The following is a 13,681-nucleotide window of genomic DNA, read 5'->3' on the forward strand; positions in this document are numbered from 1 at the left end:
AGTCTCCCAAAAGTTCACAGTTAATTTTTTTTTTCCATAATTTTATAACTACAAAATAAAAATTATTTACAATAAACGAAATTATCAGAATTCAATACAAATCTCGTAATATCTTCAAAGTTAGATTTTTTTTTCTTTCTTTCTTTTTCTTGGATTAATGACGACTGACCAGCTCCATCACCGTCAACAGCTGATAGATCCTCAATCAAAGATAAAATCCCAAAGTTTTTGTTTATAGATCTATCGCGTTTATCGGCATCATTTTTTTACATGTGCCTCTCGGTCGAAACACTTATAAATACCGAGGATTCCGCGAGTCCCTCCCTCCTATTTCCTATCAGTCGGGAAGGACCACCACAGAAACAGATCCTTTCAACAACAACCATGAAACTCTTCAACATCGAATTCCTCACACTCATGTGCATTTGTTTCACACTAACATGTGGTTTAAATGGCTCCTTCAACATTAAGTACAGCTATTTTGATGGTAAGGAGTGTATTCAATTTTTAAAAATTTATTTTAGAGATACAAATAGATGAATTAAGTCTATTAGTAAATGAATTGATTGTGTTCTTCAATTGTGGATTCATTATAGTATTATAATAAATTTTAGTTGTTATTTTTTATATCTTCATTTTTTTGTGAAATCTGTAGAATAAGTTCTCTTAATTATATAAGAAATATAATCGAAAAAGTCAAAAATTGTGGTTGTTTATCTTTTATTTTTTATTAGCATATTTTAATTCAAGTAAGTTAAATAGTAATATAAAATAATGTTATTTGATGTTGAAATCAAGGCGAAGGTGAAGTTGGAACAGACAACGTGCAATTAAATATTAGATGACATAAGTAGTTATTTGATTTCATTAGAAGCATTCATATAAGCAATGCACAGAATACAAAATTACAGGTTAAATGCCTATCACAATTTGGCATCTAAGGTTATATTTAGGGAACCCATGTATAGCAAATTATACATATGATAAACAATTGAAATGAATCACAAACAATATTTCCATGAACAAATGGTAGCCGAAGACAACTAGTATTGAATAAAAATGCTTGAAAGCAAATTTTGTCATTAATCTGTATCTCTTTTGAGAATGGAATACTATTTTAATATTCATTTATATGTTGTTTGATTAATATTCTTGTTTGATTAATATTCATTTATATGAAATCATGGTTTTCATTATATTACATAACAAGTCGCCTCAAGCGACCACTTGATTCACCGGGAATATTGGCCATATTTGATTTCAGATAATCGTTTTTAATAATTTCATATTCATGATTCCCGCTAAATTGTCCGACATTAGAGTCATGTTATTTTAATTGTCTTAGTTAAATTCTGTTTATCATGTAGATGAACCTTTCTAATGATGACAATTCCATAACATCATAACTGTATTGAAAACGTGTATATATATATTCTGTTCACATTGTAACCACTTTTTTACATGTCTAGTAAACTACACAGACATTGAAGAGAATCTTTCCTTTCTTAGCTTTTAAAAATGAAAAAAAAAATCATGCGATTGTGTATTTAATGAAACAATGAAAATGGTTTAAATTTCAGAGCAATAGTATAATCTATTGTTAGAAATCAGTCAAAAAATATTTTTTTAAAAAATTATCAAAATTCAGTAAAAATTTGTATGATTATTAAATTGGTATCACTAAAGAGACACATTTGTCAAATTTCGAAGCGGTGTAAAATTCATTTTTGCACAATTTGGAAGTTATTACTGAAAAATGCTAAAATTGCGCTTAATTTGTAATTAATTAAAATTTCAAAAAAAATCGTCCCGTGTTGCTCATTCCGACCTGCCAAATTTAGCAGCTGTAGGTCAAACGATCCAATGAATTCATCAACGATGAATGCATACGTGTGAAGAGTCTCAACACACATATGCATTCTTTTTTTTATTAGTAGTATAGATGTGCTTTAAAAAGAAAATAGTAGAAAAAAGTATTCCATAAAATTTGAAATGAAAATGCAGTCATGCAATTAGAAAGTAAATCCAAATTAAAAATTTTGAATCATAGCTCTTTACGCGAGACTTCTAATAAAAAAATCTAAATGCTAAAATTTTTCAACATTTAATATCTGTCTGTTATACAATAGGCAGAATTTGCTTCAATTTCTTACTGCAAATTACTTCTACATTATTCAAGTATAAAAGCGTGTATACTATTTCAAAGCTTTAAATATAGTTTACATCAAATTAAAATGGTGCTCAAAGTTATTTTGATTAATACAAAGACTATAAAAAATATTTTAATTCAAAATGTTTTCCATTAATTAAATATTTCCCGATTATTTTAAGTGAATAATTTTTAAGATTTATTATTTTTACTTTGTTCGCTTACTTTTTCATATTCTCTCGATTTCTCCTGATCTTTAATATATGTTATTCATTTTTGAAAAAGCTTGTGGATATTAGTTCTGTATTGCAATGTTTGTTTTCAAATTTTACAATACAAATGATGCATTTAAAATATTGCATTATGTATATTTAATTATTAAAATTTTATACTTATGAATTGATATTATTTGTTTTAAGATTATTTTAATTCTTATTTAAATTATTTTAATTTTAGTTTTAGAATTACAAATTGGTTATTTATTTATTACATATCATTTATTAAAGTTCTTGCATATAAAAAAACTTCTCCGTCATTTTTCGTTAAAATCCCTCTGAGTCTCTTTTTGTACTCATTTATCTATACTTATAATAAAGCTCAATGTGTGTGTGTGTGTGTGTGTGTGTGTTGGCGCTCTACTGGCCAGACCGTTTGACATACAGCTACCAAATTTGGTACATGTACACCTTGGAGGTTGGGAATGTGCACCTGGGGTTTCTTTTTTCGAATTTTTAATTAGAATTTTAATTATTAATTAAAAACTAACTTTCCCGCCAAAAAAATCTTCCAATTTCCCCACCGCCAACTTTTCCGCCAAAAAAATCTTCCATTATCCCCAGCGCCAAACGAGAAAGGCTTCAGTTTTTTTTCTCCCAACAGTAATGCGGCTAGGGTTAAAATTTTTCGGCGGATTATTTCAATCGGTTCTGTTTATTTTCTTAATGTTTGATGCATTTAAAATTAAACATTGTTAATGAATCAATCTTTCAGATTCATTCTGAAGTACTTTTGAATTAAAATAAAACAGAATAAAGGAAATTAAAAATTTCTAATCCGCATAGCGTTACCCCAACTGGCGTAGAAAAAATCACGTATTTGCGTTACGTAACCGGCGAAGAAAATTCACGCATGCGCATTCTGTTCTGATTGTTGCCATGACAACGTTCTCAATGGATGATTTAAATTATTTTTGGGTTAGTTGCATGCTTTTGTAAGTAAATTGTATTTATGTTAGTTATATATTTTTTGTATATGCTTATAGTTTTAAGGACATCGTTTTTTAAGTAGTTTTTTTAAAACCTGTTTTCAACCGTTTATTTTAAACGATTCGTTTTATTTTCTTAGTGTTTGATGCATTTAAATTTAAACATTGTTAATTAATCGATCTGCTCATAATGAATCTAAGAAAATTTTGTTGACCAACTCTTGAGATATTACATAAATTAAAAAAGATATTCTTTAGTGCTCATAAAGTTTAAACGCTGAGTGACTCTATTTTCAGTAATCAGATTATAAAAAAATGCTTTGTTTCAGTAAAAAATATTATTATATTAATTGCAGATTAATTCTTTCCACTTTAATTTAAAGCATAAATTCTACGGGTGCTAACAGAAAATGAGAGAGATACATATTACGTTATGACTGAAGGCCTTTATAATATTATGAGTGAATTATATGACTATCAAAATTTGAAGTTTTAAAATATTTTGATGAAGAAGCTATTAAAGTAGGAATTGCATAAAATATTTAAATATAAAAATTTTAACGAACATTAAGATTGGCGAACCGGCTGGTCGCCAAAGGCGGCTAGTATATATATAAATTTTTGGATAAATCGAATTTTTATTGTGATTCTAAAAGTTTCCACTTATTGAAGTTCCATTTACGTAAGCTCCAGTTTAGTTCGGTTCATTAGATTTCAAAGGATCGAATGCATTTCATAAAATATTGGTAATTCTCGCAGAAAACTTATTTCTCAGTGTTCAAATTTACTGAATTAAAAAATGCTGGCCTGCTTATTATGCCTAATTCAGGTTTTAGAATTATTATTTATCTGTTTATTTATGTTGAAATTCCGTGAAATGTTACGCTTGTTCAGGCTTTCAAATTTTAGCCATAGGAAGTTGTTTTTCTTCAACTTTAAACGTATACTTATACAAGACGATGTCTGCTGTGTTTTGCTTCGTAGCATGTTGAAGAGAATCGCGTATCAGCTTACATCACTTCCTCTTGTTCGACTGTATTCAAAATTTAATACAAATTTACAACTATAATACCAAGGAAAGACAATAAATTTCAATTAACTGCATTTTATAGTTTTGGGCAGCCATCTTCACTTTAGATAGCATATCACGTTTTTGAATTACGGTTCCCATGATCACATGGGAAGGCAGACACACTTCCCGTAGTAATGGATCTCGTCTAAAATTTGAAAGAAATCTGCAAGGTGCAAAGATTGCTTACTAAATTTCATTCTTGTAGCATAATTCTAAAATTCGTAATATAATTCTAAGATCATTTTTTCGGATTGAGGTCTAAAACAAGGAGATCCATAAAAAGTCGAATCTCTCATTACCAAAATCTATCATAACCAATTTTTTTTTTTTTTTTTTTTTTTGGCTTACTTCAATACGAGAATAAAATGAAAAAAATAAACATAAAAAATTGTAAAATCTTTTTATGAGAAAGAGATTTGCTCATGCATGAAAATTCCAGCTAATTTTCCTTCTGTAAGAAAATGTCAGTAACTGCAGAATAAAATTAAATTAAGAAATAAACATATCTTTTTAAAGTTTAAAAATAACTACAAGTTATGACTAAGCTGAAACAGATATAAATTATTCTGCGTTTAAGCTCCAAAGCATTTTGAATTCTAAAAAGAACTGATACCTCTCTAATAAGTGGGGCTGAGATGGGAGAGATGAGTTAAGTTATGGCATCTAGATCCCCATAAATATAATATTTCACCAATAATCTTTGCTCCTTCCCTTTTAATAGGTCGATGTTCTCCTCTTCTTAATAGGTGCATTAGTGGCAAATAATCCGAAGAATATTAGCATTTTTAAAAGGCGGGCTTTGAAGAAGGATCAAAGGATAAATATCATAAATTGGACGAATTTAGCTTTGAGAATTCGTGAAACCTTATATAACTAACAAATCAGCCATATAACGTTATTTTGACTTTGAAAAATTTTATCATCATATAGTTGTCTAAATAATTCATGAAATCCATTTCTGATTTCTGGTTTGGTATTCCTTACGTGACCCAAACTATATGTGTTTGTTCTAACAGTTAGCAACTCAATGTGGATGAGTATTCAGAATGTGCAAAAACTCAAAAAGCTCTCAGAAAAAGAACTCAGAATGCATAAAGCTCTGTATTAAATGCCAAAGAATTTGACAGTTTAGTTATATTTTAATATATACGAAAAATGCTTAGGGAAGGATCTTCTTTGACCATAGAAAAGTAATGACACCTTAGTTACTATCTCCTACAAACATTCACATATAACGGGATTTTATTCCATTTTCAGTTATATCAACATTCCGGTGTGAAGAAACAAGAAAACTATTTTGGAACAGGCTTCGTAATTTTGAACCGCAGTTGAACGAAATCTACATAGTACCTCTCCCTCCTTTTCTCCAAATATCCACACCACATCAACTGGCAGAAGACTCGCGTACACAGGGAATCTATGATTCGAAAGATAAGATCTTGCCACCAGGAATTGAGTTTTTAAAAATAATTAAAATCTTTCAATACCTGGTCTATTGTTTATAGATTTACGGTTCCATTTTAAAAATAAGCATTTAATTTTAGTAAAAAAACAACAACCATGTATTGAGATTCATTGACAATTACTTACTGGTCAAAATAAATGTTTAGTCCATGGATTCAGCGATGGATTTAAGTATTTAGTGGTCCTAAGCTGTGCATATTATGAGGTCCTTCTTTTAATAAATTTATCTATTCTTATTTTTACATTGGTAACTTAAAATAATGTTAATGATTTATTTTAGTGCATTTTTTTTTAGTAACTTTATAAAAATTTGTACATTTGTACAACATGTATAAACATTTGCAGCATCCTCAGTTTTGTACACAATATTATTTAAACGCGTGTTTATTGTTTATAAATATTGTAATAACTAAGCCAGCATAATAAAACAAATAAAGACCTGACCAATTATACTTGACAAAATATAAATATTAATAATTTATAATTCACAGAAATTATATTTTTTACAAATATCTGGTAACAAGATTTATCTCGTATTTTGACTGACATGCCTGCTTTTCCCTCAAACCAGCGGTCCCTATGAATTCCAAATCGGAAAACCGTCAATGCATGGGTTAAATAAAATCTTTAAAAAAATCGTCTACTTTTATTGTGAAAGGATTTGTTTTAAACAGAAAAATAAATACATAGTTTTTAAGCTGATCTTTGCTTAAAAGACTAGAATCTCAAAAATTTTCATTCTCAAAGATTTAAATTACTCTACAAGCGAATTCTTTTTTTAATGCAGAGTTATAAATTAAATCCTTTTTTACTATGATTTTGCAGCGCAGAGAATATTACTAATATTAAAAATTACTTATGCTTAATTCTTAAGAGATGAGAAAATGTGCTGCGTCAAACTGAAAATAATTTTGCGCACTTTAATATCAACACAGGCATTTTTTTAAAAATTTTCTGTCGTTCAACAAGGCACTTTTGAAACGACTGTGGATGTTTTTCTAGCTTTTCGAAGGTCAATTCGAACGACGAATGTGGGTATCTTTTTTACGGTGCAAAAGATGCGATAACCGCATCATCTGTCGTGGAAGCTAAGGGTCAAGCATTTGATCCGTAATCGCATTTCGAACTCGTTGTCATTAAAACAAACATTTGCCTCTTGCAAAGGTCAATAAGGCGAATTTGATGAAAGAAAGTGCGGAATAAAAATGTTACGGAAAAAGAATATTCAAGTTCTTTCTGTCAATAACCTTTGTATTTTCGTACTCTGACTCAGAGGTCGGGAAATTATCGCATTAACAGGTGTTTTTGGCTTACCATTAGTGAAAATTGTTTTAAAAAAATTCGTTTGATCGCCGTATAATCTGTTTCAAAAATTTATCATATTGCGATATTTGCTGTAAAATATGTGCTTTATATGAAATTTTCTGTTAATTTTTATGCGTTTCAGTTGAAATGCATTATCCAATGTAGAACCTTAAATTTTTCAATTAAAACCAACATTTGGGAAGTAAAATCTAAATGTTGCCAATTTTACATTTTTTCGTGATTAAACTTATTAATAATAATGTATTGATTTTGTATAAAATTATTTCAAGCAATTCAAGATTAAAAGATAATGGATATCAAAGACCTGGGGAAGGGAGAGTGAAAAGACGGCCAACATTTTTTTCTTGGGTCAGTATTTGATCAACAATCGTCCACATTCGAAAGAATAATCGAATATAATATTTCATTCTACGCGCTGATAACGTTTGAATAGTATAAAGTAAAAATAAAGATAATAAATTTTGTCTTTTAAGTCGGGAAATGAAAACAAATTTGAGAAATACTCACTGATATTTTGTTGAAGTAATTTTTGCCTCTGTAAAAAAATTTGTTTGCTCTGTGAAATTGACAGAATTTATATTTGCTATACGGGGAAAATATCTATTTTGCTTTATGTGAATGTCATATCGTCAAAATCGACTTTTTACTCATATGTTCAGAAAAAGATTATTCTTGCATTCATGAGCAGAGCATTCTTATAATTGTTTTAAATAGCTACCGATTCTCTAAAATCCACATATCCGAGTCGAGAAATGCTACGAATCCAGAATCCTCATATATCCGATCACATATTCGATGCAAAATATTAGGCGCATTATCCACATATCTATTCATTCTCTAGAATCGATGTATATTCTCTTGATCGCTTCTCTAGAATGATAAAAAATATCTATCGATTTTCTAGAGTCCATATGTATATGTATCCGATGATACAATCGATGTGAAAATAATCGGCAAATTATGTTGATGCCTAAAAGCAAGCAATTACATTGGAATTAATCGTATAAAAACTCATAAACTTAAACAGGAAACACATTCCGACTGAAAAATATTAGCCAAGAAATTTTTTCAAATATGTCATGTGTAATTTTCACGCATGACATATTTCAAAGAATTTTTTAGTAGTCTTTAACACATTTTTTTTAATAGTCTTTAGATTGTGACGAATTGTATACATATATTACTTGATATAATTCAAACAGTTCTTTATACAGTTATACTAACTTAAATTTGTCGGTTATATGAATCTTTTCTTTGGACCCTTTAATTTTCTATTCAAGTAATGTTAATATAATATATAAAATTCAATTATATTATTCAATATTTTACCTGATTCAATATATAAATTAAAAATTTCAGTAATTTCAGAATTATTATTATTCAAAAAAGGAATCAAATACGATCATACATTAAATCTTCATTGATCTTTAGAAAATTATTTTCAAATCCTTTAAATTCTTCAAAAGATTGGAGAACATTTTGTAAGCGATTACGGAGAAAAAATGCAATAATTAGAAATCCGGTTTATAAATTTTCCTATTATCATCCATGAATTTTAGTATTTACATTTGACTTACCTGAAATAGTATAGAAGTTAAATTAAAATGTTAGCATACTTATGGGAGCGATTTTATTGTATGTTAAACTTCCTATATTCGATGTTTGAAAAGAATTTCACTCTACTTGTTTTGTACTACAATTGCTTCAATAATTTGTGAAAAAGACTTTTGATGAAATTTAAAATCTCTTTAAATTAATTAAGCTGAAAAGAATTCCAAATTTGTAGAAAGTGTTACTGTAAAACAAAATCTTAAAAGATTTTTGAAACGTAAAATTATTTCTAATATGAGCTTCACTTTTGAATTAATCAGAACAAATAATAAGAATATATAAAATTTCAAAATTGAATAATAAATCTCACATATTCTACTACATTCTCATTAACTTTGCAGGTATTAAATATTTTTTCAAGTAAACAAATCCTATTTATTATATACTCATTCATTTCTGCATTGCTATAAAAGATTATCTAGATTTTATTATCAATAATTATGCCTATGTTTTTATCGACTGACATAATAAAATATTCCTTCTTAAATAAAGCCGATAATATTCGAAAAAGAAAAAAATCGTTATCCGCATTAGTAACTGAAAAATTTGTATTGGAAGTCTGTTTTCACCCGTTTAATTTCAAATTTTGTTGTTTCTTAATATGATTTGAAATTTTTTCATTTATTTTATTATGACACTATTAAGATATAAGTCTTATTTTTAAGATCAATAATATTTTTTGCGAAAATAAAGATTACTATTGAGATAAACAATATATTTGCATAAAATATGTTGCTACGTCTTTTTGCCCAATAAAAACTGAAATTATAACTTTCAACTTTTGATACCGAGGAAATAAAAATGTTAAGTAAAGGAACTTCACTTAATCTAATCCGCATATTAAACAATCTAGATAAATTTTATTATACTCGATATATCTTTTGAATTTTTCAGACTACCTGAGCAGCCTGGATGAGGAACAACAGGCCAAAACAGCGGTTGAAACACAAGATTTGGAAGGAAGTGGAGCCGAGCCCGATTCACAGCAAATTATGCAAAAATTTAATCTGCCTCTTCGAACAGGTACAGTAAACGTCGAAAGGAAGCAATTAGCGCAAATCTGTATTTTAATCTATATATAGACTTCTTCTAAAAGAACATTTTTTCAATTCCCAAAAATCATCGTGGTGCTTTCTGCACTGTCCTCTCTGATAAGTTGCCAATGCAAATATTTCCGGAATAGCCAATATTTTTGTTAATAAAGATTGGATCAAGTTTAATTTTTTTAAGCGGCTGAATGAATTACAAGAATATTTCTCTTCATAATTATGCTAAATCCAATAATATTTTATAAATTTAAGAAAAAGTGCAAAAAAAAATTTTTTTAATTTTAAAAATTAAAAAGTATTATGTACACGATAGTACTTCGAATTTACGATATTTTTTTATATATCTCATTATATAAGTCTGTTCTTTTAAAGCTATGTCTTACACTTCTCTGAATTTATTGATATATTTTTTTATTTATCTATGTTCGAGGCTAAAACTGTGATGGTGGGGAGGGGGGATAAGGAAGTTCGAAAAATGGCACAACTACTCAACTTCGCGAGCAATGAGCTCCTATTTATATTTAGACCTAAATAATTGATTATGTAACTCGCGAATGAATTACAATTACTGCAAAATGCAAAGCAAATGAAAAATATTATGGATAATAAATCTACATTATGTATATTTATCTACATTTTTATATTGTGTTTACCAAAGAAGTAACAGTATGATATAAAACAATATAAAATAATTTTAATGCAATTTCAGTGTTTACATCAGTTTAAATATCGTCTCAGTATCTCGGTCCATCGAAATCGGCGGCTGTTTTAAAACTCTATTCTATAACGATAAATACTTTCCAGCATCACTTACCAACCTGTTGTTTATCTCATTTATCAACAATTCTTTTTATCTTTCCATTTTATTTATAATTTTAACTTTAATAAAATATTTCTAAATTGTATGCAGCATAATTCAACAGAAGATGGATGCATACTTTGTTCTTTTAAGCAAAAGGGTCTTAATGCCAGCAATGCTATCAAAAGTATCCTGCTTAACTTCGTGTTCAGAAGTACCGTTTCTAGGACCTGTACTGTCTTTAGTCCAGGAAGTGTTAACTCTAGATTTGTAGGATACCAAATACATAGAATTTCTTGGATAAAAGCAGTAACCAACTGAAGTATTGAGAGAGCCTTTATGGATGATTTATTATATATATTAAATATTTTATTACTGACTTGTGATAACCGGCGTATGATATTTTTACGGTTACCCAGTTTAATCTGAAATAAACTATTATCAGTAAGCACTTCAACAAATCATTTATAAAGAATGAATTGAGTTTGTGATTTTTTCAAAAAAAATCACAAACGATAGAAATTCTTTATTTCTGTCCTTAAGCTAAAGGTAGAAATCTAGTATTCTCTTACCTTTTTTCATTTGTCTTCCAAAGATATGGGAATGGTCTTATCAGCCGGTTGTAAGTGAAGGGGAATTTTATTAATGATGCTAAGAACTTCGAAGCAATTCGGATTTCATAGCTTAGAATCATATCTCAAGGTGAAATGCAATCTAAGAGAAAGAAAAAGATTAATAATATTTTTCAGAGAAGGATGTGTGGATACTGCCGTTTCACTACCCACCATGAAATCTGGCCGGCAAAAGCTTAATATTTCTTTCATAGCTCGAAAGAGCTACTTCTACTTGTTCTGTTAATGTTTGTTGTTGTTGTTGTATAAAATAGATTCTTGTTCTTGTTGAAAATGCCTTAGGTTTCTTGTAGCTCTGAACATTTTAAGAGGAGGCATTATTTCATATCCCCACAGATGTTCTCATAGATTTGTTTGTCATCAGAGAAATGAAACTTTCTGAAGGAAAAGATTTTCTTTATATTTTTTTCATTGAAAATATTCTAAATTGTTTCCTAGAAAAAAAGTAATATTAAAAAAAAAATGCTAAGTGCCTAAAATTGTTAGTCTCAGAATCCTGAAACGAACAGTATACTTGAATTGCATAAATATATTAAACATTTTATGTATTATATTAGTCGGTATACTATATATCAACCAATATAGTATATAAAAAGTAATATACATTACATACTAAAAGGATTACTAAAAAAGCTATTATTTTTGTAACATAATGTATTTATCTATTTGATTGCAAATTTTCTATATAGCTATATTATTAAAAAATCTAATCCATGTGTTTTATTGTCTTCTCATTATAACCAAAGATCAATTCTAACATCATAACAATCTCATTAAAAACAAAGAAACTTCCAGTTCAGTTCTTGGTGGATACAGCAATGTAGTCACAGCAATGTCAAGTCACCCCCATTCCAATGACAAAACATGTCACCTTTGGAGTTGGGTTGTACTGTAACAAATTATGGCTTAACCTAGAACCCGCCCTCATGACGGTGATGATAGCGATTCGATAACACTGAATTCTTAGAAATGGCTGGAGTAATTCTCATATGGTTACAAGCATATCAGGATACAAATATTAACAGATTTAATTGCGAGATCGTAAAAATAATGTTTTAAAACATTAACAAATGTGGGAAGATTTTATCGGATGTACCAATTTTATTATTGCCAATAAATTGATTTTTTTTTTTTCTAAAACTTGTTGCTACGAAAAATAAGTAGGTTTTTTTTTTTTGGAATCTTACGTAATTGAATAATTATTAATTTATTTAATTATTTTTTAGGTCTCACCAGAAGCAAAGATGTCACGTGTTGCTCTTTAGGGCACTTAGCTGGTGACAAAGGCTATCACTGCGTTGCTAAATTTTACGTAGCGCGCATTTTGCTGAGGAACCAGAACAGAGCACATAACAGAAAAATGGGATTTCATGGTCGATACAGTGTCCCGAATTATGGAACCAAACTGATGAGGACATTTGAACAGTGCGTGGCTACTAGGGGAATGGTGTTCCACAAATGCTGCAATCATGCAGCCATGGAAAAACGAGTAAAACCTCACTTCGACAGTCTACAAAGGAAGCGATACGAAATGAAGATGAAAAGGATACGAATTCCTCAGCACATTCAAGTAGATGGAAACCTCATTGGTATTTAGAACGACATCTACAATTTAGATTGTTGGTGATCCTTTCCATAATAGAACAATCAACAATTTAGATTATGAACTGTGATGTGATCAGTTCATAATTTCATTTAGGTTGCTGATAATCCTGTTATGGATATAATTTTTGCATTTAAAAATATTTGCATGAAACGGCCAGACTCCCACTTCATAAGAAACATACGTGTTCATCAATCTTTGTAAATATACGGTTTTAATTTTATTCTTCAGTCGAAACATGCCTGTACAAATAGAAAAAATAAACCATTGTAAAGAATTGTTTCCCTATTTTTAAAAAAGTTTGGGCACTTTTAATCGAATTAATATGATTTACCACAATGCTCCTGAAAGATTCCAAAGTATTTTTTCATCTATGTAAATTAAGCGATTGATTTTTTTAAAAAGGATAGCAGTAAAGATCTTTGATACTAGCTTGCATATTCTATGGTTCAGAGTCATAATCTCTGCATTGGCAAACACATCTCATTTAACAAAACTTTTCACTGATTTTTTACAAGAATAAATTACCACTAACAAATGAAAAAATAATAAAAAGTAGACTTTTTCAAACCAATTCATTCTCTTAAAATCTTTTACCTGCTGTTCGTCAATACATGGCGGAATGTACAAATTCGTCAATATTTGCTTCTTCACCAAATAAGAACAACTTCTTCGATATACAGCAATTCAGTTATTAATCAGTTCTTATAACGCAGAACGTATTTATATAAAACATCAAAATTGGTCCATTAGAATGATTAATATTCAGATT

General features: G+C 28.8%; 1 protein-coding gene across 1 annotated transcript; it reads left to right on the forward strand.

The window, feature by feature from the left end:
* The first annotated feature begins 309 nt into the window (after nt 1-309).
* On the forward strand, nt 310-13,186 carry LOC129970963 (uncharacterized). The gene is made up of 3 exons (XM_056084502.1): nt 310-487; nt 9,721-9,849; nt 12,533-13,186. The coding sequence occupies exons 1-3, from the start codon at nt 385-387 to the stop codon at nt 12,901-12,903; spliced, it is 603 nt and encodes a 200-aa protein (XP_055940477.1). The 5' UTR covers nt 310-384; the 3' UTR covers nt 12,904-13,186.
* Nucleotides 13,187-13,681: the final 495 nt, after the last annotated feature.

The sequence above is a fragment of the Argiope bruennichi genome, chromosome 1 (assembly GCF_947563725.1).
Source record: "Argiope bruennichi chromosome 1, qqArgBrue1.1, whole genome shotgun sequence".
NCBI classification, from domain to species: domain Eukaryota; kingdom Metazoa; phylum Arthropoda; class Arachnida; order Araneae; family Araneidae; genus Argiope; species Argiope bruennichi.